Source organism: Callionymus lyra, chromosome 14 (assembly GCF_982586985.1).
Source record: "Callionymus lyra chromosome 14, fCalLyr1.hap1.1, whole genome shotgun sequence".
NCBI classification, from domain to species: Eukaryota; Metazoa; Chordata; class Actinopteri; order Syngnathiformes; family Callionymidae; genus Callionymus; species Callionymus lyra.
The window spans coordinates 15,347,029-15,372,571 of record NC_141831.1 but is presented as its reverse complement, the minus strand read 5'-3'; the positions used below and the strand labels follow the sequence as shown (position 1 = coordinate 15,372,571).

At 38.2% G+C, this 25,543-nt stretch overlaps 2 protein-coding genes across 5 annotated transcripts in view; both read left to right on the top strand.

Moving 5' to 3' along the window:
* The window catches only part of LOC148066124 (ryanodine receptor 1-like), a 61,133-nt gene extending 44,088 nt beyond the window's left edge, over positions 1-17,045 (top strand). For 3 of the 4 annotated variants that reach the window (XM_087807557.1, XM_087807556.1, XM_087807555.1), the window contains 25 exons: positions 1,551-1,650; positions 1,707-1,786; positions 1,862-1,938; positions 2,008-2,081; positions 4,471-4,551; positions 4,627-4,715; positions 5,754-5,882; positions 5,958-6,062; positions 8,873-8,954; positions 9,787-11,105; positions 11,768-11,850; positions 11,920-12,076; positions 12,142-12,228; positions 12,292-12,561; positions 13,667-13,797; positions 13,886-13,928; positions 14,442-14,575; positions 14,637-14,697; positions 14,771-14,917; positions 14,987-15,121; positions 16,079-16,235; positions 16,294-16,358; positions 16,431-16,531; positions 16,599-16,650; positions 16,726-17,045. In XM_087807557.1, coding sequence (XP_087663683.1) covers positions 1,551-1,650; positions 1,707-1,786; positions 1,862-1,938; positions 2,008-2,081; positions 4,471-4,551; positions 4,627-4,715; positions 5,754-5,882; positions 5,958-6,062; positions 8,873-8,954; positions 9,787-11,105; positions 11,768-11,850; positions 11,920-12,076; positions 12,142-12,228; positions 12,292-12,561; positions 13,667-13,797; positions 13,886-13,928; positions 14,442-14,575; positions 14,637-14,697; positions 14,771-14,917; positions 14,987-15,121; positions 16,079-16,235; positions 16,294-16,358; positions 16,431-16,531; positions 16,599-16,650; positions 16,726-16,821 — 3,855 coding nt within the window. In that variant the 3' untranslated portion in view covers positions 16,822-17,045. Of the gene's footprint in view, positions 1-1,550; positions 1,651-1,706; positions 1,787-1,861; positions 1,939-2,007; positions 2,082-2,887; positions 2,906-4,470; positions 4,552-4,626; positions 4,716-5,753; positions 5,883-5,957; positions 6,063-8,872; positions 8,955-9,786; positions 11,106-11,767; positions 11,851-11,919; positions 12,077-12,141; positions 12,229-12,291; positions 12,562-13,666; positions 13,798-13,885; positions 13,929-14,441; positions 14,576-14,636; positions 14,698-14,770; positions 14,918-14,986; positions 15,122-16,078; positions 16,236-16,293; positions 16,359-16,430; positions 16,532-16,598; positions 16,651-16,725 lie in introns of all 4 variants that reach the window. The other variant, XM_087807554.1, reaches the window with a different exon arrangement.
* Positions 17,046-18,036: 991 nt separating this feature from the next.
* fam222ba (family with sequence similarity 222 member Ba) lies at positions 18,037-25,331 on the top strand. Its single transcript, XM_087806876.1, has 3 exons — positions 18,037-18,151; positions 21,917-22,044; positions 23,767-25,331. The coding sequence occupies exons 2-3, from the start codon at positions 21,963-21,965 to the stop codon at positions 25,326-25,328; spliced, it is 1,644 nt and encodes a 547-aa protein (XP_087663002.1). The 5' UTR covers positions 18,037-18,151; positions 21,917-21,962; the 3' UTR covers positions 25,329-25,331.
* Positions 25,332-25,543: the final 212 nt, after the last annotated feature.

Here is a 25,543-nt window from a genome sequence, read left to right as displayed (position 1 = left end):
TTGCATAAAGTGAGCTACTGTAACCCTCAGGCACCAGCTACACGTTCTCCTCTGAGTCATCAACACAAAAATGTTCACTTCCAAAAAAAGAACTCTATAAATAGTGATTTGATTTTATTTTAAAATGTGTTTTGTACTTTTAAAATTTGATAAGTTAGCAAGAATGTTGCAAATATGCAACAATATGAAACATTTAACTCTAATAAGTGTCAAGTTTACCCCCATTTGACTCAAGATGGTGAGTGAAGACCTTCAACTTCACGTCACGACTCTGAGAAGCTGTTTATAGTTTCAATTTCCGCAATTGTTCCACGATCTAACGTGAAATGATCTCTGAACATATTAATTCAAAGTTATCGTTTCGTTATTTAAATGAAGCCCTTGATACCAAACCTTGTGTTTTTCTTTAGATAAAAATCTATTTGTTATATAAAAATGAAACTTTATTTATTTCCATCCTGCAGTTTTACATACAACACCATTACAATTACATTATATTAGGAAGACTCTGTTTCTTTAAGAAGCATCAACGACAGATCACATCACTCAAACATTTGCAGGAGCCGAGGTCTAATGCAGACACTTTCAAAGAAACTGTTCAAAAGAAGATTTTCTAACTGTACCAAACATCACTTTCCTAAATATATATTTATAATTTTAATTCTAGTCTAGGATTGTATTATAAAGTTAAAATACTTGTGTAATTACATTTTAATTAAAAAAAATAGTTTCTTTCTGATCTATTTGAGTAGAAAATAGCGATAAATGCAAAATCTTTTTTTTCTAAGTGGACATTTTTGAAGCCAATGACGACAGAGGGAGGTGCATTTATTTCAGTTCTGCTTGTCAGCCTGAAAAAAATAAACTGAAGTGAGAAAGTCTAGAGGTAGACTTTGCTACCAAGAGGACAAAATACGTCCAGCTGAAGAGAGAAAACTGAACAAAATGGACATCAACCTCCATTGTGATGCATGAGGGTTTGAAAAAAAAAATTCCTATTTTATGAATCAGTTTTCCATTTTGTCTAAAGACAAACTCATGATCGGCTCTGACTGTGAGCCATCTGGGCTTCGTTCTGTAGTCTAACGCTTGCTTCAGCCAGCAAACGTAGAGTCCAACCTCCACGACTAATCAACTGGTGTGAAAGAGCGAGTGTTTATACACGCTTAACCAAATGTAATAATGTATTATGTATGTATTTACACGTGGAAAGGGGTGAATTTTAAGGTAAGTGGGTGAGTGAGTGAGGTTTGTTCGGAACATACAGTAAATGGATGGAATGGACATGATTATTGAATAAATTAAGTTGTAAAGAATCTATGAAACAATCTGTTGAATCTATTGGTGTAAATAAAAGATAAAGATTAGTCAAATAAATGGATAAAAATCGCACCAAAAACAATTTCATAAAATCTCACAAGAGATCAGCACTTTTTAATAATCAATTTAAAAAAACATTTATCAACTTTAATGTCCAATCTCTCCATTTCAATTCTATTTCAGGTTATTTTTTTATAGTCCTATACTCATACTATGTGTGTGGATGGCAGGAAAAAGAGATGGAGAAACAGAGGCTGCTGTACCAACAGTCTCGACTACACAACCGCGGCGCTGCAGAGATGGTGCTGCAGATGATCAGCGCCTGCAAAGGTACTTTTGATAAAAGACTCCATGAGTTCAGCGGTTCATCTCGTGTCTGTGTGCAGGCGAAACTGGACCCATGGTGTCCACGACGCTCAAGTTGGGTATTTCCATCCTCAACGGCGGCAACACGGAAGTTCAACGGGTATATTTACTGAATTATTTTCAAAATAAAAGTTTATGTTTACAACATTTAAAAAAAACTTTCTGACCGCCAAAGAAAATGCTGGAGTATCTGAAGGACAAGAAGGACGTCGGCTTCTTTTTGAGTATTCAAGCTCTGATGCAAACCTGCAGGTCAGTTCTGCGAACAATCAAGTGGATCATCATCAGAGTTCTTAATGGAAACGTTTATTTTCTCCACAGTGTGTTGGATCTCAACGCTTTCGAGAGGCAGAACAAGGCAGAGGGACTGGGCATGGTGTCGGAGGAGGGCACCAGTAAGTACTTGCCTTTTATTTATACGCTTAAAAAAGCATGGACGTAAAACCACATCGACCTCCTTTCATGTTCTACTTACTGTATGTTCCATCAAATAAAGTCTGTTCAATGACATTATTACATTACAGGAGTTTTTTTCGAATAATAGCAAAGTTAATATCAACAGTCATGTTATAATTTAGACAAAAATCAACCTTTATTTTCTTTTTTTTGTATAATCTTTTTGTTGTTATTTCATTTTTTTATAACAAAAATATATATTTGCATTATTGTTGTCAATATTTGTTTCTCTTTTTTTTATGTTTACTTTTTATTTTGTCATGGGAAAATTTATATATTTTCCTTCTAATGTTTACTTAGCAGCAGGTTTATTTCTGGCTCTAAATCTAGAGTTTTCCCCCTCAAGAGTCCCATGTTCCCAAGAAAAAAACCCTGATCTCTCTTTGCTCCACTTGTGTTTGTCCTTAATCTCTTGACACTTGTACGGGTTTAATATTTTAACATCTACTGACAAGTGTCCAACAGTGACCGCTTTGTTTATCTCAAAATAATGTTTTATTTACCCATCAAAGTCTCACTTCTGTTCTTACAGTTCAACTGTGTGAGTGGTTGATTGATTTCCCCCCTAATTTGGTCCTCGAGAGTTCACCGAGAGAAAAGTCCCGCCAGGATGATTTGCTATGGAATGTTGTTAATCTCCCCCTCCTCATCTCTTAGTCCTCTACTGTTGTCCACACACTGATCCTCTCTCCCTTCCCCACCATCACTGCCTCCTCTCCCTTCTCCCTCCTTTCATGGTCCTCAGAGTTGAACCTAGATCGGGGTAAATCATGGTGTCTGTCTCATCTGGCTCTCTGTCCGCTTAAGTCTTTCTTCTTCTTCCCCCTCTGTCTCTCTTCGCTCCCGCGGCACTAACTTCGATTCACCACCAGGAGGAGTCGAAGCCCCTGCTTGTTATCTAATAACTTGGGTCCGTGAACACGGCGGCCGTACGACTTTTATTTTGAAAACAGTTAAGTTTAGCAAAAAAAAAGCATAGACAGTGTATTTGTGCAATAACGTATTTATACAACATGTAAACTACTGTTGTTTTTTTTAAGATGTAGTGCCTAAAATACTGTGTTTCAGAAACTTTCATTCTACACCAACAACTCTCATGTTAGACTTTTTAATTTTTCACTTGTTTATTTTATCTAAAATATTAACCAACATTTATTACAAATAGAAACTCAAAAATTGCACATTAATGGTTCATTCCTGTGATTGAAACTGTGAGCTCAACAGCTCCCGTAATGCTTTGCCGCCCAGCCAACCAATCACAACTGCCGATCACAGACATAGAGCTTAAATACATTGTTGTAGCGACCAATCAGCTGTCACTAAATAGAGCAGTGTGTCATGGGAGTTCATGGTTTTGTTGGTACCATAAGTAAGGTGGCTGCAGTAATAAGTCCCTGCCAATAGGTTATGTGGTTGGCTATCCTCTGTAAAAATAAATAACACGTTTGCAACTATGTGAACAATAACAAAGAGCTTCGTGTTACGACAACATCTTGCTAGAATATTTGAATATTGAAATACTTTTTAAAAATGAAGGATTCATTTAAGAATTTAGGGAATATCCGTTTGTGGTCATTTTATATGAGCTTATACGTTTATTGTAAGTCAGTAATAAGTAATGATTATTTGTAGTTTAACCCCCCCCCCCCCCCCCAAAAAAAGACAAAAGAAAACAAGTTTTTTAAGAGGATTTCAAAATAAAAGTTGTTTAGCCGACGTGTACACGTGTCAATTTGCATCCCTCTTTGCCTTCAGTAACTGGAATGCTCATTGCAGTCACTCAGTGGTGCCTGGTTTCATTGTGTCGCCCATATAACTGTATGTCAGCGACATTATCTTTATATTATCTTCATCACTAAACACAAGAAGGCACCACTGGGTCGGACACGTTCTGCTTCATATTGACTTTCATCATCGAACCGTCTTCCATCTGTAACCATTTCACTGAAACACATCTCATGTCCGAGTCTGTATGTTCTATATATGTGTGTATGTTCCTTTTGTGAACAGGTGTCATCAAGTTTTTGAGGAATAAATGTTTAATGAGAGATTACAACAGTCACAAAAGTCATTAATTAGGTTGAAAATAGTCTCTTTGCTTCTGAAATGAACATACGTTTCATCTGTTTCCATCCCATGTTTGTGCGCATGTATTTTTTTTTTTGTGTGTATGTTGCACAAAGGCAATGAACAAACTGCTTCATGTTGAGGCTAAAGTGTAGCTTTGAGAGGGTGAGTAGTAAAAGAGTGTTAAAAGCTCCATTGATGGGTTTTTTAATCGCCTCCGACAAGTGTCGCCGACTTAACGTTCCTTCCTCTTGTGTTCAGACGAGAAGGTCATGGCGGACGATGAGTTCACTTGCGACCTGTTTCGATTCTTGCAGCTGCTCTGCGAGGGCCACAACAACGGTGAGTTTCCGAGGATATTCGGTTTGAAGTGATCGGACCTTCGGGCCTGTGACGGAAAATTTTGTTTTGGTGTAGATTTCCAGAACTATTTGAGGACTCAGACGGGAAGCACCACAACTATAAACATCATCATCTGCACGGTGGATTATCTGCTGCGCCTGCAGGTACGAAACTCACTGGTGAACACAAGACGCTTCGTTTGTCGTGTAGTTTTATCGCCTTTGACTTCCACTAAATACATGGATTATTTTATCGTGCAAATAAAAAAACTGTAGAGAGAGAATGAAACCAACTTGGACGGAATAAATACAAAATAAACTTCTTTTTTTTTCAGGATTAAACCAGTTAATTGAAGGGAAATTACCTTTTCTTATAAAACTATAAAACTGACACCTAGAAGTTTTTTGTACTTGCTTATTTATTTATAAACCTTTCTTATAGAATGTTCTTACATATTTATAAGTGTATCCAACATTAAGACGAAAACAGCCACATCAAAAAATAAATTAAAAAAATTTACAAAAATTACAAAATAAAAGGAAATGTTAAAAGCGAAGATAAACATAAAATAATAATGACAATACAATCATACACTTGTGATAATAATAAAAACAATAAGTCTATGGTCAAACTCATTTGGCTCTTTGTCTCATTACCCCATGAAAGAGAAGGTACATTTTTTTATTTTGTAAAATATAATTTTCTTCAGATATTTCGAGAAGAGTCTCTGTATTTTATTTATTTTCTTCTAAATTTTCAGGGTTTGTATTTCAGCATGTACTGTATATGATTTTGTTCCGTTAGTAAAAGTTCTGTCAGTTTATACTTACTTTAATAAATATTACTGGTTCCTTTAGAACTGGTTCCTTTGAACAAATTGAACTACAACATCTTTAAAATGGAAATTTTAAAACATGATGGAATTACTAAACATATAAATTCTCCTTACTTACAATAGTTATTTGAATGACTCTTATTAAAACTATTTTTCTTCATCCTTAGTTTCTTTTAACCCTTGTTGCCCAAAAACAAATGTGTTTGTGGCATCCCTTGTGTTATCTCTGGTTCAAGGTTTCACGGGATACCACAAACACGTTTGTTTTCGGGCCTTCGGGTCACCTTGACCCTCTGATAACACAATAGTTAAAAGGTCACAACCATCACCAAAGTTAACCTAATTTCCAACAATGTTTTCTCTCCAGGAGTCGATCAGCGACTTCTACTGGTATTACTCCGGCAAGGACGTGATCGACGAGCCGGGGAAGAAGAACTTTTCCAAAGCCATGACGGTCGCGAAACAGATTTTCAACAGCTTGACCGAGTATATTCAGGTCAGACGTGAACATTTCACAGTATTCTTTTTTCGCGTGACCTGAACACCTGGTGGTGTGTGTGTGTGTGTGCAGGGCCCGTGCACGGGGAACCAGCAGTCGCTCGCTCACAGCAGGCTGTGGGACGCCATCGTCGGTTTCCTTCACGTCTTCGCTCACATGATGATGAAGCTGGCTCAGGTACACCAAATTAAAACAACAATAATAGCATTTTAAGTATTTAATCATGATTTTATGTGTCTGTACAGATCAGTAAATATACTTTTAAGTTAATCTCGTTCTTTTACTCCTGAATTTATTCAAATAATTCTACTTTTACTTCTTTATTTGAGTCTTTTCCACCATCATGACATATCACCGAGGGAAAAGCACATGTGTTCATAAGACATCAAAATAACTGCTTGAGTTCCAGAATGCCGCTGTCACGCATGTCGCCTCATTCTCATGCTTCCATGGATATCATTGATCACTGGAATAGAATGAAGTCATTTGTATTTCGATCCGCCCGTCACCAAGAATTGGCTCTTTCGTTTCAACGTATTTTTAAAGCAAACTCAAACTAAAGTTTGTCCAAAAGAAGCCAGGCTCACATGACTTTCTCGATCTATTCAGTGCTGTATTCCTTTTGAATGACGCTGGCGAATGGCAGGTCTTTTCAGCGCATATTTTGCATGGGTAACCATTGATCGAACATCCTCCAGATAAGACACAGTCGTAAATCAGATTTTAAAATATATATTTTTATGTTAGATTAACTCACATTTTCCAACCTTTTATCCCCACAAATACTTATGCGATCTACAGTAGCTTGTTAAATACTTTACAATTGTGTGTGTATGTGAGTTGTTTACCTTGTCAAACTTAGTGTTTTAAAAAAATGTTTATTTTTTTATTGATTGAACTCTTTAATGATTATCCAAACTGTCTTCCACATGGTCAATGCAGGGTAAAGTATGTATCCACTTTATTCATCTATTGATGTGACATTGTCTTTTAATAGTTTGTTTATTTATTTTCCATGTTGTTTTCCCCTGATCAGGTTGTTTTGTGCTCACCTGCTTTTCTAAACACAACACAAAAAATATTACTGGATTTTGAAAAGATCTTTAAAGTCTACATTTTGTATTAATGTTGCATTAAAATCAGTGGTGGCTGAAAACCTATGTTGATTTTTGATTATTAAAAATTATAAATAACTTAAAAATATATTATTTAATACATTTTATAATACAATATATTACAAATATAAGACCAGTTTTAATATAAAATGCATATTTTAGTTTGGAATTAAAAATCTTATATTATAAACAATATTTTTCAAAATTATGTTTCTCAAAAAGCAGTTGGTTGCAAAACCTCCTGAGGGACTATTTGACCTTTAACCTCCACTGTTGGAGTAAACATTTCAATATTATTCATAATATTATTTTGTGTTGGAAATTTTTTTATTTCCTCCCCTTTTTCTTTCCCCCACCTTTACTTCATTGTTCACACATTTGACAGTGTTTGTGATCTGGTTGCCATTTTCATGGACTAACTCTTTAACCTGCTGCTGTTTCTCTTGTGGTGTGTTTTCTGCTGCTTTGGCTCTAACTCTTCAGGAGAATATTTTCTAATAGGTGAGGGACGTTTGAACAGGTTCTTCCTGTTCAACTCGATTTAATCAACGCTTATTGTGTTGCTTTTTTAAGGATAGATTTACTAAAAAATTGGATGTTGCAGGATCAGGTAGGAAATTAAAAACTGGCAACCTTTACACCTGGCATTAAATGTGATGCAACGATTATAATTATTATAATAATCAAGTTTAAAAGGATTTTAAAAAGTTGATTTAAGTAAGTAAGTAAGTCATTTTTATTTATATAGCGCTTTTCCAGACCAGGGTCACAAAGCGCTTAAACAATCAAAACAATATTCAATAAAGTATATACTTTAAAGGTCAAGAGAGTGTTGATTATGCAAATTTAATATTGATATAAATATAAAACTATAAAAACTATTATTATCGAGAACAAGGACAATTTTCCCATCTGGATAGTCCCACAAAAGTTAGGGACCAAAAATACTCCTTCTAAATAAATTATTTAACAATAATATTATATAACATAATTACAATTACGCCTTGTATATTAATATTTAATGTATTTATCTTTAATAGCAATCATTTATAGTATAAATAAATACTATCATTTGTGATAAAGTGGTTAGTATGACCTAGCAAGAAAGAAACCCTGCAGACTTATAGAGTTTGTGTTTTATCCACGTTCAGGTGTGGGTTTACTCCGGGTACTCCAGTTCCCTCCCACAGTCCATAAACATACGGAGATGAATTGGAAAAACTCAGAATTGTCAGTAGATGTGCGTACAAGTGGTTGTGCGTCTATATTTGCCCGACGACTGACTGGCAAACTTTTCAGAGTCTACCCCGCCTCTCACCCTAAATAGCTGGGACAGGCTTCAGCCCCTTGTGAACTTGATAAGGGATAGATAAGTGATAGAAAATAAATTGAATAATATTTATTTTCAGGTCCAATAATTCTACAGACCAGCCAGTAATTGTTTAAGTGGCATTTGCAGGATACCGAGGTCTCAAGCAGGTGCAAACTTGCTATTATTTATTAGAAGGTTAGGATAATGTCAGGTGTGAAGGTGGTCGTGCATGATCCGATGAGCATCAGATCTCCAAAAACTCATCACATTAAGTAGATATTAACATTAAGTAAGATTCAGTCGAGTCTTATACACAAAAAATGTGATCAAATTAATGAAGAACAAGAGGATATGGGTTTAGTTGCTATAGTTTTCTGAGCATGCTGGGTAATTAACGTCTTTCTTCTCACCTTTTTTTTTGTCGTGGACTATTTGAATGGACATGTATTTCTGAGTGATATTTGTCAACGTTTTATTAAAAGAGGCTTTAATCATTAAATTTTAAAAGTTCTAGATCATGTGTGTCTTTGAGGGGTTTGTCTATCTTCGTGTCCTCGCAGGATTCAAGTCAGATCGGTCTGTTGAAGGAGCTCCTGGACCTGCAGAAGGACATGGTTGTGATGCTGCTCTCGTTACTGGAGGGTAAAAGGAAAAATCATGAAGTTGTGTTTTTGTATCTTTTTTTTATGGAAGTATATCAGTGACATCAGAATATTGACTGAATTTAACATTTAAAACGTTGAAGCTTGAATTAATTATTGAAATGTTGTGATTTCTTGAATAATTAAATTCAATATTTAGTATATTGAAAGGTTAAATATGCTTTTTTCATATATAATATGACATGTTTCAATGAAATACTTTTTACACATAGAGTTCAATATACCGATTCCAATAAATGTAATATTCCTTCATTCATAGCCTTTTAAATTCAATTTAAAACATGTTCTATGTCAATTTTTGAGAGTTTGATTAAGTATCTCTGGTCACACTATTATACCAACATTTTTTCATGAATTTAAAGGCTACAAATGTTGATATATTCAATTTAGATTTCTTTTTTAATAATTGGAATTTGAATATAGGTAAGGTAAGGTAGAACTGTATTGATCCCTCAGGAGGTCTCCTTCGGGAAATTGTTTTTTTCCAATAGCCACAGCAAATACAGCAATTTTTCATAAAAAATAAATCCAAAATAAAATAAGAACAAGAACAAAGAGAAATATCAATATATGCGTGAAAACAATTGCAAATTTTTAAATATTCAGATTATTTATTCAATTATTTAACAAAAAAAGAAGAAAAAAAGATTCAACATTTTACTATACAAATTATGAATTCAATTATTCAAAAAAGGAATAAAAAGAAAGAAAAGTTTCAACATTTGAAAAGTTAAATTCGACCCTTCATTAATCTGATAAAACTGACAGACTTCCATATTCATCTCTTTCACGACGACTCCTTGTCATTGCAGGCAACATCGTGAACGGCACGATCGCTCGTCAGATGGTGGACATGTTGGTGGAGTCCTCCAGCAACGTGGAGATGATCCTCAAGTTCTTCGACATGTTCCTGAAGCTCAAAGACATCGTGGCGTCCGACGCGTTCCAGGATTACATCAGCGACCCGCGCGGGCTGATCTCCAAGAAGGACTTCCAGAAAGCCATGGACAGCCAGAAGCAGTACACTCCCTCGGAAATCCAGTTCCTGCTGTCTTGCTCGGAGGCGGACGAGAACGACATGATCAACTACGAAGAGTTCGCCAATCGGTTCCAAGAACCCGCCAAGGACATCGGGTTCAACATCGCCGTGTTGCTCACCAACCTGTCCGAGCACGTGCCACACGACACTCGCCTCAAGAACTTTTTAGAGCAGGCCGAGAGCGTGTTGAATTATTTCCGGCCCTTCCTGGGTCGCATCGAGATAATGGGGGCGAGCAGGAAGATCGAGCGCATCTACTTCGAGATCAGCGAGGTCAACAGGCGACAGTGGGAGATGCCGCAGGTCCGGGAGTCCAAGCGACAGTTCATCTTCGACGTGGTCAACGAGGGCGGCGAGTCGGAGAAGATGGAGATGTTCGTCAACTTCTGCGAGGACACCATCTTTGAGATGAACATCGCCTCGCAGATCTCCGAGCAGGAGGAGGAGGAGAAGGGCGAGGAGGACGACGAAGTCGAGGAAGCTGGTGCCGAGGGAGCCCAAGGAGCGGGCGGAGGCGCAGGTGACGACGAAGGTAACGGAGAGGAGGCGCCGCCAGAATCTAGCTCGGCGTTCGCGGACTTCATAAACAGCGTGTTCAGCTTCTTCAGCATCTTCACCTTCAGGAACCTTCGCCGTCAGTATCGCAGGGTGAGGAAGATGACGGTGAAGGAGATCATAGTAGCGCTTTGGACCTTCTTCTGGACCATTTTCATCAGCATTCTGCACTTTATCTACAACATATGCAAAGGGGTCTTCATGATCATCTGGCAAACTCTGTTTGGAGGGGGTCTGGTGGAGGGAGCTAAGAACATCACGGTGACCGAGATCCTCGCCAGCATGCCAGACCCAACACAAGACGACGTCCACGAAGGTGGACCCGGAGAGCCTCGAGCCGGAGAAGAACAAGACACTGGGGGGGTCATGGACACGGGGGAGACCGGCAGTGGCGAGGAAGAAGAGGAGGACACACAGGAGAAAGAGGGAGGGAGGGTTCCAGGTATGGATGCGCCTGGAGGACTTGGAGACATGGGAATCGAGGCGACGGTTGAACCTCCAACACCTGAAGGAACACCCATCACCAAGAGGAAAACGGTGAGTTATCCTCGCTTGGATTTGAGATGAAACTACGACACAAGCTACAAGTTTGATGTTTGGATTTGAGGCGTCATCTATGGAAGTATATCAGAGCCATCAGAATATTGAATTGTTGATTTAACATTTTAAATGTTGAAACTTTTTAGGTATGACATTTATTCTATAAAGTAATTTAATAATGTGTATATTTTAAGGTTTTGTTTTTCTTAAATAATTGCATTTTAAAAGTTAAATATTTTGGAAATTAATTTAAAAATGTTTTAGACATAGAATTTGGTATTTTAATCCTAATAAAAATTCATTTCTAAGGTAAATATATATTTAATTCGTCTTTTAAATTCATATAAAATGTTCGTAAAATAGTGCCACCAGAAAATACCAGTACCCAGATACTTTATCAAACTTCGAGCCAATCAACTATTATACCAGCATTTATATATATATTATATTGAATAAAACAGTATAACATTTGTTTTTTTAATATGTGAAATGGGAATGTCAAACTCCATGTGTGTAGAAGAAACATTCATTTTTAAAATATCCATTTTTTGTTTTAATATTTAAAAAATACTAATAATTGAAATTATCAATTGCACATATTACTGGGAAGCGAATGAACTGCTTTATACTGATTTGCTTCCATATCCATCTTTCTTCAGCAACCAGAAGAGGCTGATGCGAGCCAGAAACCTCCAGAACCAGTTCCTGTAGTGGAACCTCCTACTGAGCCGGAAAAGGCTGAGTATGAATCAGAATGTTTTTTATACAAAATCAGCACTATTTTCACTGGTGTATGTTTCTTTTTTCTCAGCGTTGAAAGCGGTGAGAAAGCAGAGAAAGAGCAGGAGCCTGAGGAGAAAACCAGGGAAGAGCAACCGAAAAAATCGGCGGCAAAGAAAGAGAAGAAGCACAGAAGTGGAGGATTTCAGATTTGGACAGAACTGGAGACACAGAGAAATAAATTCATGGTGACCCCTTAAATACTTGATAAAATCAGATTTCCTGTTGTTAACCTGTATCTCTGGTTGTGCAGAACTACCTCTCCAGAAACTTCTACAACCTGCGTTTTCTGGCTCTGTTCCTGGCGTTTGCCCTCAACTTCATCCTCCTCTTTTACCGGGTAAACAAAAACGGATGATGAGAAATGTCGAATCAAGCCGACTCACTTCTTCGCCACATGCAGGTCTCCGACTCCCCGCCTGACGCAGAGGACATGGAAGGATCGGGGATGGAAGACGGAAGCGGATGGTTCGAAGGTTCCGGTTTGTTCGAAGGATCCGGAGAAGAAGAGGACGGGTCCGGGATGAGCGAGGGCGACGAGGATGAGGAAGATGTTCCGCTGTATTTCTATCTGGAGGAGAGCACCGGGTACATGCAGCCCACGCTGTCCTTCCTCGCCATCCTGCACACGGTCATCTCCTTCATCTGCATCATCGGCTACAACTGCCTCAAGGTTTGGCACAAGCAGAGACTGATTCATTATTGTCGTCGAACCAGTACGGATTCTGTCTGACGTCATGCCAGGATTTTCATTCCTAAGAGATTAACAAGGAGACCCAGGAGTCGTAGACAATAAACAAAACATGGTTAAAGATACTAAAATACAATTTAATTTATAGAAAAGTCCAAAAGATATACATCAAGCTATATAAAAAATGTCCACAAGATGGCGGCTGAGGCCTTTAACAGTGTCAGAGACCTATGCTGTGTCTCAAATCGCATACTTCTCTTAGTATACTAGTAGTTAGTATGCATCAGGATAGTGTACATACTAACTATACATGTGTACATACTCCATAGATAGTATGTCTCAAATCAAACACTGTCACTACGCAATAACCTGAAATGACGCGACAGCTTCTTCTTCTACTACTATTTAACGATGGTTGCAATCAGCTGTTTGAACGCTATCGACACCTGCTGGCAGCACGTTTTGAAAGTTTGGAAAAAAAATAAAGAAAAAATATGAGAATCGAAATATTCTCAAGATATTTAAGCTGGTATCAGCACCGAAGACATGTCACCCTCCTACTGCTGCTGAAAATGCACCTGTAAGTATATGAATATATGTGCATATATATACAGTATATATGACGTTACTTCCATTTACAACGTCACTAAGATGGCAGTTGTTTAGGGTAGATGGTGTACATCAAACCATACTCAGTTTTGTGGGCTTTTTAGTACTTTTAGAGAATTGAGATGCACTTACGCACTAAAAATACAAAATTTGAGTACGCAAGTATGCGATTTGAGATACAGCGCTAATTTCTAACTCCAAATAATAACAAAAATGAGGAAGTGCAAAGACACACGATTAACTAATGAACAAAATAAATCCAATTATCCAATAGACGCAAGGACTTTTATGTAAGACGAGCCGACGCCGGTCTGTGGAAAGTCTGGCGTGTATGAAGGGCAGGAAGTTTGCAGGTCAGCGGGCAGCCGTGCGTCGTTAGAATGTCCAGCCAACACCGACTCGCAACTCAAGAGACAGAACAGGAAGAGTCGATTCAGAATAAGATGTAACTAATTCTGAGTTGTTTATTTCATTTTAGATTCCATTGGTCATCTTCAAGCGAGAGAAGGAACTCGCCAGAAAGTTGGAGTTCGACGGTCTGTACATCACCGAGCAGCCGGAGGATGACGACATCAAAGGCCAGTGGGATCGACTCGTTCTGAATACGCCGTACGTACATTATAAAACTGTATAAGCAAATAAAACACTTATATTAAAAAATATATATGAATGACTTTTATATCCTTTTTTTCTGCAGATCTTTTCCAAATAACTACTGGGATAAATTTGTGAAACGAAAGGTGAGTTTTATTTTCCTTCTAGAAAAGTTGTGGTCATTTCCTCAAGGGCCATATTTTATAAACATTTTGTTAGGGGCCATATAGCAAAAAAAAATACAGAGAAAAGTATTAAAAAAAACAAGCTAAATAGAAAATCATAATTTTAGAATGATAGTTTTATTTTATACAACCTTTATTTTAAAAAGACTGACGTAAAAAATATATATATATATTCGCTTAAATCTGTTTGAGGGGCAATAAATAGTCCTAAAACAAACACCCAATTGTCACAGTTATAGACTAGTAAAACATAATAGAAGTAAATACCAAATAAAATGGTTAGTTTCTACATGATCTTTGACCTCTTGAGAGCCACATAAATACAGTCAAGGACCCGCATGAGGCCCCCGGGGCCACACTTTTCCTATTTTTTTGTTCTAGAATAAACTCAATCACAAACTTAAGTGGGACAGATTTCTTTGACGCGTGTTTTTGATGCTTTTCTATCTTAAAAAATCTCTTTGTTCCCTCAAGGTTTTGGACAAGTACGGAGATATTTACGGCAGAGAGAGAATCGCCGAGTTGTTGGGCGTGGACTTGGCCTCGCTGGACGTGAGTCAGCAGCACGAGAAGAAACAGGAGGAACCAGACAACTCCATGTTCTCCTGGTAGGTCCTACTCTAAAACCCGTAAATGATGAGTCAGCGAAAATATTATCGCTTCTCTCAGGGCGACGACCATCGACATGAAGTACCAGGTCTGGAAGTTCGGTGTCGTGTTCACCGACGGTGTAAGTTTCTTATTTTACCATTTGACTGAAAGTGAAAATCCAGAAGATCTTAATTTCATAACCTCTGGTCCAGACCTTCCTGTACCTGTGCTGGTACACCATCATGTCCCTGCTCGGCCACTACAACAACTTCTTCTACGCCTGCCACCTGCTCGACATCGCCATGGGAGTGAAGACCCTGCGCACCATCCTGTCGTCGGTCACGCACAACGGCAAACAGGCAAGAACCAAACCGCGAGTGTGAGTCGAGAACATGACGATGATGAAGATGCTGCTCCTGCTGCCGCAGCTGATGATGACGGTGGGGCTGCTGGCCGTGGTGGTCTATCTCTACACCGTGGTGGCCTTCAACTTCTTCCGCAAGTTCTACAACAAGAGCGAAGACGAGGACGAGCCGGACATGAAGTGTGACGACATGATGACGGTGAGTTTCTCTTTCTCGGTTTTATTACCAAAAAATGAATAAACAATTGAATTTAACAAGTATTAAGAGGCTAAATACTTGAGCGCCAAAGTACAAGAATAGAGGATAAGTCGAGTATAAATACTCCCTTAGTTACAAAAGTAATCTAGTAAAACATGCGTAAGTAAAAAAAAAAAGGTCATCATATAGAAAAGAGTAAAACTTTCTAGTACAAAAACGTACTCAGATTCAATACGAATAAAGTGAAAATACTGTAGTACAAAAGTAAACCAATGTAGACCAATGAAAATGCTCAAATGCAAAAAGTACTTGGATTCAAAAGTAATTTACTAAAAATACTGGCGTTCAAAACTACTCCATTATGAAAATCACAGAATAAAAGTACTTTAGTACACAAAGTAATCAGATAATAGAAGTATAGTGTCAAATATTTTATTACAAAGACATACTTACAATTAATACAAAAAGTATTCAGATAAAAAGTAAAGATATTGTAATACAAAAAGTACTCAGACACCATGTAGTGGCGTCAAAAAAATCAAGTTGAAAAAGTACTTGGATTCAAAAGTACTCGTTTTATGTAATCAAGTAATAAAGTAATCAAGTATATTATATTTACTGGAGTATAAAAAAGTACTTAGACATCAATGTGGCCAAATAAATACTTAAGTACAAAAAGTACTCATTCATAACTAATCCAGTATAAATACAAGATAAAGTACTAGGTTACAAAAGTAATCAAGTAAAAATAATGTATTGCAAAAAAGGTGTGGATACAAAAACATAATATAATGAGCTACGAAAGTTCACGGGTATAAAATAGTATAAATAGTACAAAAGCGACTTGGATGCAAAAGTAATCAAGTAAAAATCCTCAAATATAAAAAGTATTCATATATAATTAAATCAAAAAACGAAATAAAACTTCTCATCCAAAGTGATCCTATGTTCCTCCAGTGTTACTTGTTCCACATGTATGTGGGAGTTCGCGCTGGAGGAGGCATCGGAGACGAGATCGAAGATCCTGCCGGAGACGAATACGAGTTGTATCGCGTCGTGTTCGACATCACCTTCTTCTTCTTCGTCATCGTCATCCTGCTGGCCATCATTCAAGGTACAGAAGAACACGTGTGTGAAGGAAAATCATAAATATTCTGTTTTCTCGGCTGCAGGTTTGATCATCGACGCCTTCGGAGAACTCAGAGATCAGCAGGAGCAGGTCAAAGAAGACATGGAGGTAAAACTAACACTCGATGAGGATAAAAACTTTTAATTCTCTCCGTGTTGATTCTTCTGCTTCGTTCTTCAGACCAAATGCTTCATATGTGGCATCGGGAGCGACTACTTCGACACGACTCCGCACGGATTCGAGACTCACACACTGGACGAACACAATCTTGCCAATTACATGTGAGTGTGTTGCTTCTTTGTCGCTCTCTCTGTGTGTTTTTACTTCATGTTGACTCGTGTCCCGCAGGTTTTTCTTAATGTACTTAATCAACAAGGATGAGACGGAACACACCGGACAGGTCAGAGTTGTTTTTTTTATTCAAGCGTGAACGACTTTCATCTCCATCTTTCTCTGACTGTGTTCTCGACCGCAGGAGTCGTACGTGTGGAAGATGTACCAGGAACGCTGCTGGGACTTCTTCCCTGCCGGAGACTGTTTTAGGAAGCAGTACGAAGACCTGCTTTCTTAACACATCTTCATTTAAGTCTCATTTATCTTCATGTCGAGTATCAGTTTAAGAAGCTCGTACTTTAATTTCTTCTACTCAGTTTTATTATTTCTTTTAACTACAACTTTATTCTTCTACACCTTGACCTGTGAAGTTGACGATATATGTGACGAGGAGTTTGAAACCATGTTAATAATCTAATTATCATTTACCCGGTTACACCAATAAACTGCTGGTTTATTGAAGTTGTTGGGTGTTTATTTTGTATGTTTTTTTTGGGAAGTACTGCAATATAAAATAAATAAATTATATCATAATGAATAAATAATGTGAAGAAAATAATTATATATATATACATATATGAATATTATAACAAACAATAGTATAAAAAAGAATACAATTGAAAATGTTTACATTTAAAAACATACATGAAAACAAAATAATGTATTTAATTGTGTTTCATGTGTTCTTTCATTTTTTTTATACTATTGTTATTTATTTTAATATTGTTTTTATTTCTTCGTGTATTTAAAAAAATATATTTTCATACTAGTATAATACTAGTACAAGTATGATTACTATTTTCTACGCTATTATTATTTGTTTTAATTTATTTTTTTTACATTTCTTAACTGCATTTTTTTCAAGTTTTAGTATTTATTATTACTGTACTACTTTGTTTGTACTGTTGATTTATGTTATTTGTATGAATGTAAATATATTATATTTATTCACAAAACTTTTTATTTAGATTTATTGTTATTAACCTGCTTTTATTCTCAAATATGTTTACTTGTTTTATATTTTTACACTATTATCATTTGCTTAAAAAAGAAAAATCTTCTCTTTATTTTATATTGAATTATTTGTATTCATCTTTTTTTTAGATTCACCTATTTTTACTTCAGTATTATCTTTCGAATTCATTAATTTAGTCACTTATTTTTAATATTATTACTCTTTTGTTTAATGTTAAATTCAATTCAAATTCGGCAAATCTTCTACTTGCCCTCATGTCGACTAAGGGTTGGGATTATTTTCACAGTAATCTGTTCTTTTGCTCAACCCCTGAGTGGATTTGATGGAAAACCAAATAAATAATAATCATAATAATAATAAACTTCATCCTCAATTGGTTCCAACATCTTCGGCGGAAATCCGGGATGTGTCTTTAAGGAAGTGGGCGGGGCCAGCGACGCTTCTGACAGGCGCTTACCTTTCCATCGCGCATGCGCCGGAAGTTGCTGCCGCAGACAGCGGCATTAGTGACAAGACAGCGCCGGGAGAAAATGTCTGTTTCTGTCGCGATGGCCTCCGCCTGAACGATGCCTCGCACGGAGGAACACGGAGGGTGAGTGTCCGCGTCCTTCCGCCTCCTCGCCGGGGTGAATCCGAGCGTGTTTTCCGCTCATACGGAGGCAACAATGGCAAGTGTGTTTTATGCGTGCGTGCGCGGGCACGTTCGCTTCCGCGTCCGTGCGCGTGAGACAACAAAATTGAGATGGAGAGAGAGAAAAACAAATGAAGATGGAGAGAGAGAGAAAAACAAATTGAGATGAAGAGAGGAAGAGAGAGACGGAGACAGGCGCCTGGGCAGCTAAAACTGGAACACTTGTCTGCTAAGAGTCGCAGGTTCGATTTCTAGTCTCACAAACACAGCATCTGTGTCAAATATGAGGTTAAAAAAAATGATGCTAAACGTGTTATTAATGTCAGGAAGATTTCAAATGATCACCAAAAAATACGATAAATAATAAAACTGCGTTAATAAATCATTATTATGAGGTTTTGTTGTTGTGTCAATAAAGGTTGGTGTCAATAAAGGTTGGTGTCTAAAGTTTTTACAATCATCTGTCTGCCATTCCCTAGCTAGTTAGCTTTAGCTAACGTTAACTTACCTTCCATCAAACTTGCTCGTTAGACACGTATGATAATAATACATTTTCAATTCTAGAACCTTTACCGAGAGGTTAGTCACCATTTTATCGAGCTAGCGAGGGGGGAAAAGATGAGTATTTGCAGCTACACTTAGGTGATAAAAGGTGATAACAAAAGGTTGACGTCACTAGCTTCACCCGGGCTGATCCTGCACCTTCTGCGACCACAGTTGGTTGTTTATGTCCAGAAGGATCTGTTCAAGATGTCTGCTCTCTTGAGGGTAGGACTCTTTTTTCTAAGTTACACCATCATGAGTCGTGTGACCTGAGATTTGTGTAATAATATTTGACCTTTATTAAGGGTTTGACACGTTTAAAAATATATATATTACTGTGGTGTTTCAGTATTTTATTTATTTAACAGGCCATATCTCTGGACTAGAGGTGTGAGGAAAATATTGATACGTGAATATATAACGATATTGTTTTTACGATACTGTATCAATATTCAACAGTACTGTCTTTTTTTTAGTTTTCCCATCCATTTAAAGCGCTGCAGAATGGCAGCCTTGGTTCTGTTTTTCTATCGCTTGTTTTGTGTGTTTTCTTATTTCATTCTTTTATTATTTACTGTACCACACAAACAAATCCTATGTTGTGTTTACAACAATGGCAATAAAAGTTTTTGATTATGAGATTTATATATATATATATATATATAGATGTATTCTTTTTTTAAACAATCCTGCAAATGTTCCAGTGTTTGTTACTTTTTCACAATCAGAAACTTTTATTGAAAGTGTTTCATCTCCAGCTAAAGGAACAATAACATCCTGACTGAGGACGAGAGGATACAGTCGACTCCCGCCGCTTTTAAAGCTGATGTTTGGACATATTTTGGTTTCAAAACAAATGAAAGCAGTTATGACCTCATCAAGAGTCATGTGGTCTGTAAATTCTACAAAACAAGAGTCTAGTACTAGACAATACTACAAATATATCTTTGTACATGTAGTATCACAATATATGGTATCGTTGCTCCTGTATCTTGATGTGTATTGTATCACCAGGTTCTTGCATCTTCTCTGGACTCGAGGTTGGATTATTTTAGCATTTTTTTAGTTGTGCAACTTCATTATTGCAACCATTTTTTAGGACAGTGTTGTTCATCTTGATATTAGAGGCACATCTGTGTGGCAAGAGTGGGAGTGGCTGGATGTCTGGTGTGTTTTATCTCCTGGTGTAAAGCTGAGTGTCAGCCGGATCATTATCATGGACTGACCTTTGCTGCTGTGCTGCCTACTGCAACTTTCTGACATTCAGGGGCGCTGTGGGGGAGACAAAATGGGGTGAGGGCTGATGGCCTGTTGTGTGTGGTTTTTCTTTTTCTCCAGGTTTGTTGGTCTGTCTACCTTATTTTCAATCGTCAATCATGAATTTTCGTTTGTGCCTTCAGCAGATGGTTTGCTCAAAGTAGATGCATTTGAATGTTGTGACCTATGAGGATGTTGTTTAACTCATGATGAGGAACGGAGATTAGTGACTACAATGAGGGTTTGTTTTGCCATGAATACACATCACGATACCGGGGGCAACGATACCAAATATCGCAATCTATTCCCATACTGTAGGAACAAGGATATATTCGTAGTATTGTCGAGAACTTGACTCTGGTGTTGCAGGATTTACAGACCACATGACTCTTGACAAAGTCGTAACTGCTTTAAATTTTTTTGAAACCGAAATATGTCCAAACATACCAAACGGTTGTAGTCGACTGTATCCTCTCGTCCTCAGTCATTGCCAGGATAGGAACAAGAGGAAACAAAGGTTTTGTGGGAGGAGAGAAGAAGACAGAAGTTAGAAATGGAATAAGTGACTTGTATACACGGGGTTGAAAGTATTTATATGAGACGGCAGATTAAAAAAAAGACAGAAAAGATGACTCAGCCTTTAGCCTTTTTAATACTCTTGATAAAAAGTTTACACGATGATTGTCCTGTGATTGATCGGTCCATTACACAAGCTCAACCTTTGCTTTAGAGCACACTTGCATTATGAGAACCAGATAATCTTTATATATAGATCATGTACTACCTGAAAAAGCTTCAAAGTATCTTTTTATATCAGTTGTCTTCAACACCATTCCGTGAGGAATTAGGTATTTTAAGCGGCACAAAAAGAAAAGATGATTTATAAAAGCTTTTGTTGTAATGAATATTATTAGTGGTGAGAGAAAATATTGATGCACTTAAATATCGCAATTTATTTCTTAACAATACCATAGTGATATTCAACAGCACTCTATATTTTTATTTTTTATTAAAAATGCTTTCAAATCATATTTTAATTGTGTCATGGTTATTTTATGGTTTATATTTCCATAAAGTGTCTATAAAATAAATAAAGAAAAGATTTAAAACTAACATGCAAATATTCACACTGTTTGTTTATTTTTGTGTGTTGCAATTACATTTCCGGCCACTAGCAGTCATTATGTCTGCAGCAGTTAAAGGAACAATGAAATCCTGCGAAATTCCAGTGATGACTGAGGACGAGAGGATACATTGGACTCCATATTTGGACATATTTTGGTTTCAAAACAAATGGAAGCAGTTACCACTTCGTCAAGAGTCATGTGGTCTGTGAATTCTACATCTCCAGAGTCAAGTACTCGACAATACTGCATGTTAATATTTGCAATATTGTAAACAAAAATGCTATTATTTTATTAAATACATATTTTGTTGGAGAAGAAACCCATAAAAGAACATATAATAAAATTAACTTTGATGTGATCAATACAATGCTGTTGAATATCGATACAGTATTTATCCATATTTCTTCACATACCAGATTTTTGTATCAGCGCAACCGGAACATTTAGATCTTGAAACGCCAAAGTGGATGTTTTTTAACATCTGGCTGATCCAACTCTCTCAGCATCTCTCAACAAAAGGGTCTTCGAGCCGATCCAGATCATCTAAGGCTACAGGCACCTCAGGCAGCATCGCTCCATTTTACTTAAGCTCCTTCTGATGTTTAACGGAAGCTATTACCGTCGCCTTCCGTATGCTGCAGGTGGAAATTAGGTCCAAATGAAAAGGTCAGCTTCCCTGAGCTGACACCGACGAGACTCCCATTAGTCAAGACCCGGCTCCTCCTCGGCATAATGTGTCGTCCAGATGACCAACGCCCTCCTTTTCTTTTCTTTTTTCCCTCCTGCTTTTCATCCGCAGTGTGAGGAGGAACGAGTGTTCCATGTTGCATTGATGGAGTTGTGAAATGCTGGCCTGTCTGCCAAGGCCAGGTGACCTCCCCCTCCAGCTTCTCCCCCACACGCAGATGAACGCTGGACCTCAGAAATGTAAGTCAAGTCTTCATACACACACACACACACACACACACACATGCGCACTCACACATAAATCAAGATCCGGATCCAGACTTGACATCACGACAGAAGTACATCATCAGTGCATCAGAATATTTAATGGTTGAATTTCAATCTTGAAACCTTTTCATTTCGTTTATTGTAATAATATATTATATGTTTGAGTGTATTATTTAATTTGAGTTTTGTTTTAATTTGATCATTTTTAAAATTAATATACATAATTTTATTTTGCACGTATAGTTTAATAATCCACTTTTTTTTTTTATTCTAGGCCTTTAAAATTCCATATAAAAATATTGGCACTATTATACCAAAATTAATTATTGAATTTAAATCTCTACGGTTTGAAAATATTGAATTAGAAATTATAATCAGGTTTACTTAAGTATTGTAATTAGAATAATAAACTCTATGTGTAAAAAAACAACAACTATCGATTTAAAATGTATATTTAAAAAAAAAGGAAAAAGTAATCTACCTTTTTTATGTGCAAATTATTCAATTCTATTATAAAAAAAATAAAAAAAATTCACCTTTTGATGTATAAATTATTGAATAAAATTATTATTTTAAAAATGTGGCTAAAAAAAACTACATTTCAATTATAATTCAAAAATCAATTTTCTGAATTCAATACGTGTTATTTAATATGTAATATGTAATATAATTTGTATCATTTAAAATTAAATATAAATATATTGGTATTATGGTGCCAAAATGTTCTGTTTAATTATTTGAAATGTAATTGTTATATTTAATAGTCTGTTATATGTATTCTAAATTCAATATTATGTAAAAAAAAAAATTAAAAAAAAAAAACCTTTCAAAAGTCATGTAAAAATGTCAACCTTTCAATATAAAAATTAAAAGTTAGATTTAGACAAACAACATTTCAATTAAAACAATGTAAAGCATGTAACATTTTAAATGTTAAAGTTAACCGTTCAATACTGTTTGACTTCCACACGTGTTGCAGTTGAATCATATGTTCTTGTATCTGATGATGTAATAACAGCCAAAAGACGCCTGAGTCACTTCAGCTGTTTTACCATCATCAAGCTCTTGTTTTTATATTTCCTTCGGTGCCAGCAGAATAAACAGAGCTTGACCTATTTTTCTCTACGTTTTTTTAAAACCCCAGCTCATCAAAATTTTCATTTTTAGATTCACAGTTCTCAGCAAGACCCCCAAGCCAAGACGTTAGCTTGTCTTTTCTAAGGCACCGATTACCGCGCCCACTTTCCTTAAGATGGCAACAAACTCCCATGATGCCTTTCTACGCACTGTTTCATGTAGTGACGCCTGATTTGAATACTATGTCAAATTCGACAGTTGTGATCTGTCAGCTGGGCGGCAAAGCATTATGTGTGCTGTTCAGGTCACCGTTACTGAGAGGGTTGTTGACAGGGATGTAAGCATATATGCAATGTTGAGTTGAGTTTAAATAAATGTTGTGAATTGAACCCTTGTGTTACCGCACGAAAACAAACGTGTTTGTGGTATCCCTTGTGTGGTCTCTGGATCAAGGTGAACGACCTCCAGCGCTGCATATGTATTTCTGGTTCACCTTGTTTTCCAGGGCGACTGGGTCACCTTGACCCCGAGATAACACAAGGGTTACACAGGATTTCTAACGTGACATCTTGCAATAACAACTTTAACGCCATCCATCGACTACTTCTGTCCTTCCAGGGGACACTACACAGAGGATGAGTTCTTCTCCATTCCCAACACCAGCAGAATTGGATGCTTACGCTCACAAAGTGGCCAACAATCCCCTCACCATTAAAATATTTCCCAACAGCATCAAGGTTCCCCAACGGAACCATGTGCGACGCACCGTGAACGGGCTGGACACGTCGGGCCCTCGCTACAGCCCGTATCCCCCAAACCCACTCGGTGCCAAAACCGGCCTCCTCGCCGTCGTCAAGGCGCCGGCGGCGAAGAGCATCGTCAAAGATTTCGCCGGAGGCCGGACTTGTTTGCACCCTGAAGTCATGAGCACCGTCACCGGAGCTTACCAAGTGGCTTCGACAAGCACTTTAAACCATCGCCCGACTTTGCCAAACCTTCCCCGAGCGCAGCAGAGCTCCCGGCGAGAGCCTCCTCAGACTTTGCTGATGCCTCTCCATCCACATACGAAGAACCTCAGACACCCGTCTTTAGTCGCTCCGCACCCCCAAGGCCCGACCGGACCCAAGACTGTTTCTCATCAACCCGCCCATAGCCACCGAGAGGGTCCCTCCACTGTTACGCAGCAACACCTCCAGCCACGCCCGCCGCCTGGACTCCAGGTCCACGGGAAGCTGCCAGATAATGTATCCGTGTCTACCTCAACTTTTCCACGCTCCATGTTCACCGGCCTTCTCCAGAACCACCAGGCAGACCTAAGCATCATCGTCCACCAGATCAACCAGTTGTGCCAAGTACAGGCCCACGGTGGGGAAACCACCTCCACCTGTGCGGGCCAGATCGCCAATCAGGTTCCTACAGGTCACAACTTGCTGCTTGCCACCTGCCCACGATGGTCCGCCCACAACGACCCCGCCTCCCCCGGGTTCCCCCTAAACAAATATGTCGTAGGTCCGACAGACGCCGCCCCTTCACGTGTGAACCGCTTGCCTTCGAACCATAGTGATGTCAAACCACAGCAGTGTCGCCAGAATCAACCGCCGCCGCTCACTGAACAGCACGTGCGCTCCTGGAATCAGAACCATTTGGTCCATTTACCCAACCTTCAGAATAACGGGGTGTATCCCTGCAAGCAGCCCTCTCTGGACTCCGCCTTCCAGTTCAAAAGCTCGGCCTACCCCGCGGACGTGTGCGTGGGCCACCCTTTCGCCCTCAAGCCTCCAGTCGAGAGACCCACCCCGTCTCCCCCCGTCAACGCCGGCTTCCCCGCCCACATGACCCACTACCCAGTCAACGGTCAGTACTTCCAGTCCCAGATTTGGAACAGCGGCATCCTTCCCACGCCCAACAGCGACAGCTCCGGCTCCCAGGACATAGCCATGCCCTACCACGGCCTGGGCGGCTGCACAAGCCTGGACTGCGGCGCCCCCGGGGCTCCCCATTACAGGCTCGGCTCCGGCTCCTCGTCCGCCCAGAGTCACCCGATGCAAACGTCAGATTACATGGGTGGGGATTTCCAGACGCCCTACTTCCGCGATCAGAATCTCGGGTTAATGGGGAATAAACACAGGCCTCCTCTGAGCCGGGTCGGTCCAGAGGTCGGGCAGCCAGGGTATAGATAAGCTACAGCTTTGACTGCGACACCCGTTTTAACCAGGGTTTCAGTTCATATATCCAATGACGAAAAGTAGCTTTTTTTGTTTCTACTAAATCTTGCAAGTGATCTATTTGGTTTTCTTTTTTATCTAATAAGTGATTTCGAAGGATTTTTTTTTGGGGGGGGGGTTGTTGAATAGTCAGGGTACGACTAGCGTCACTTATCTTGTATGTTTTTATC

Bases quoted from the DNA above. Each gene is read 5' to 3' on its own strand.
- fam222ba (XM_087806876.1), top strand. From the start codon at position 21,963: ATGCTGGCCTGTCTGCCAAGGCCAGGTGACCTCCCCCTCCAGCTTCTC. The intron at 22,045-23,766 runs GTAAGTCAAGTC...CTGTCCTTCCAG, and splicing joins GAACGCTGGACCTCAGAAAT to GGGACACTACACAGAGGATG.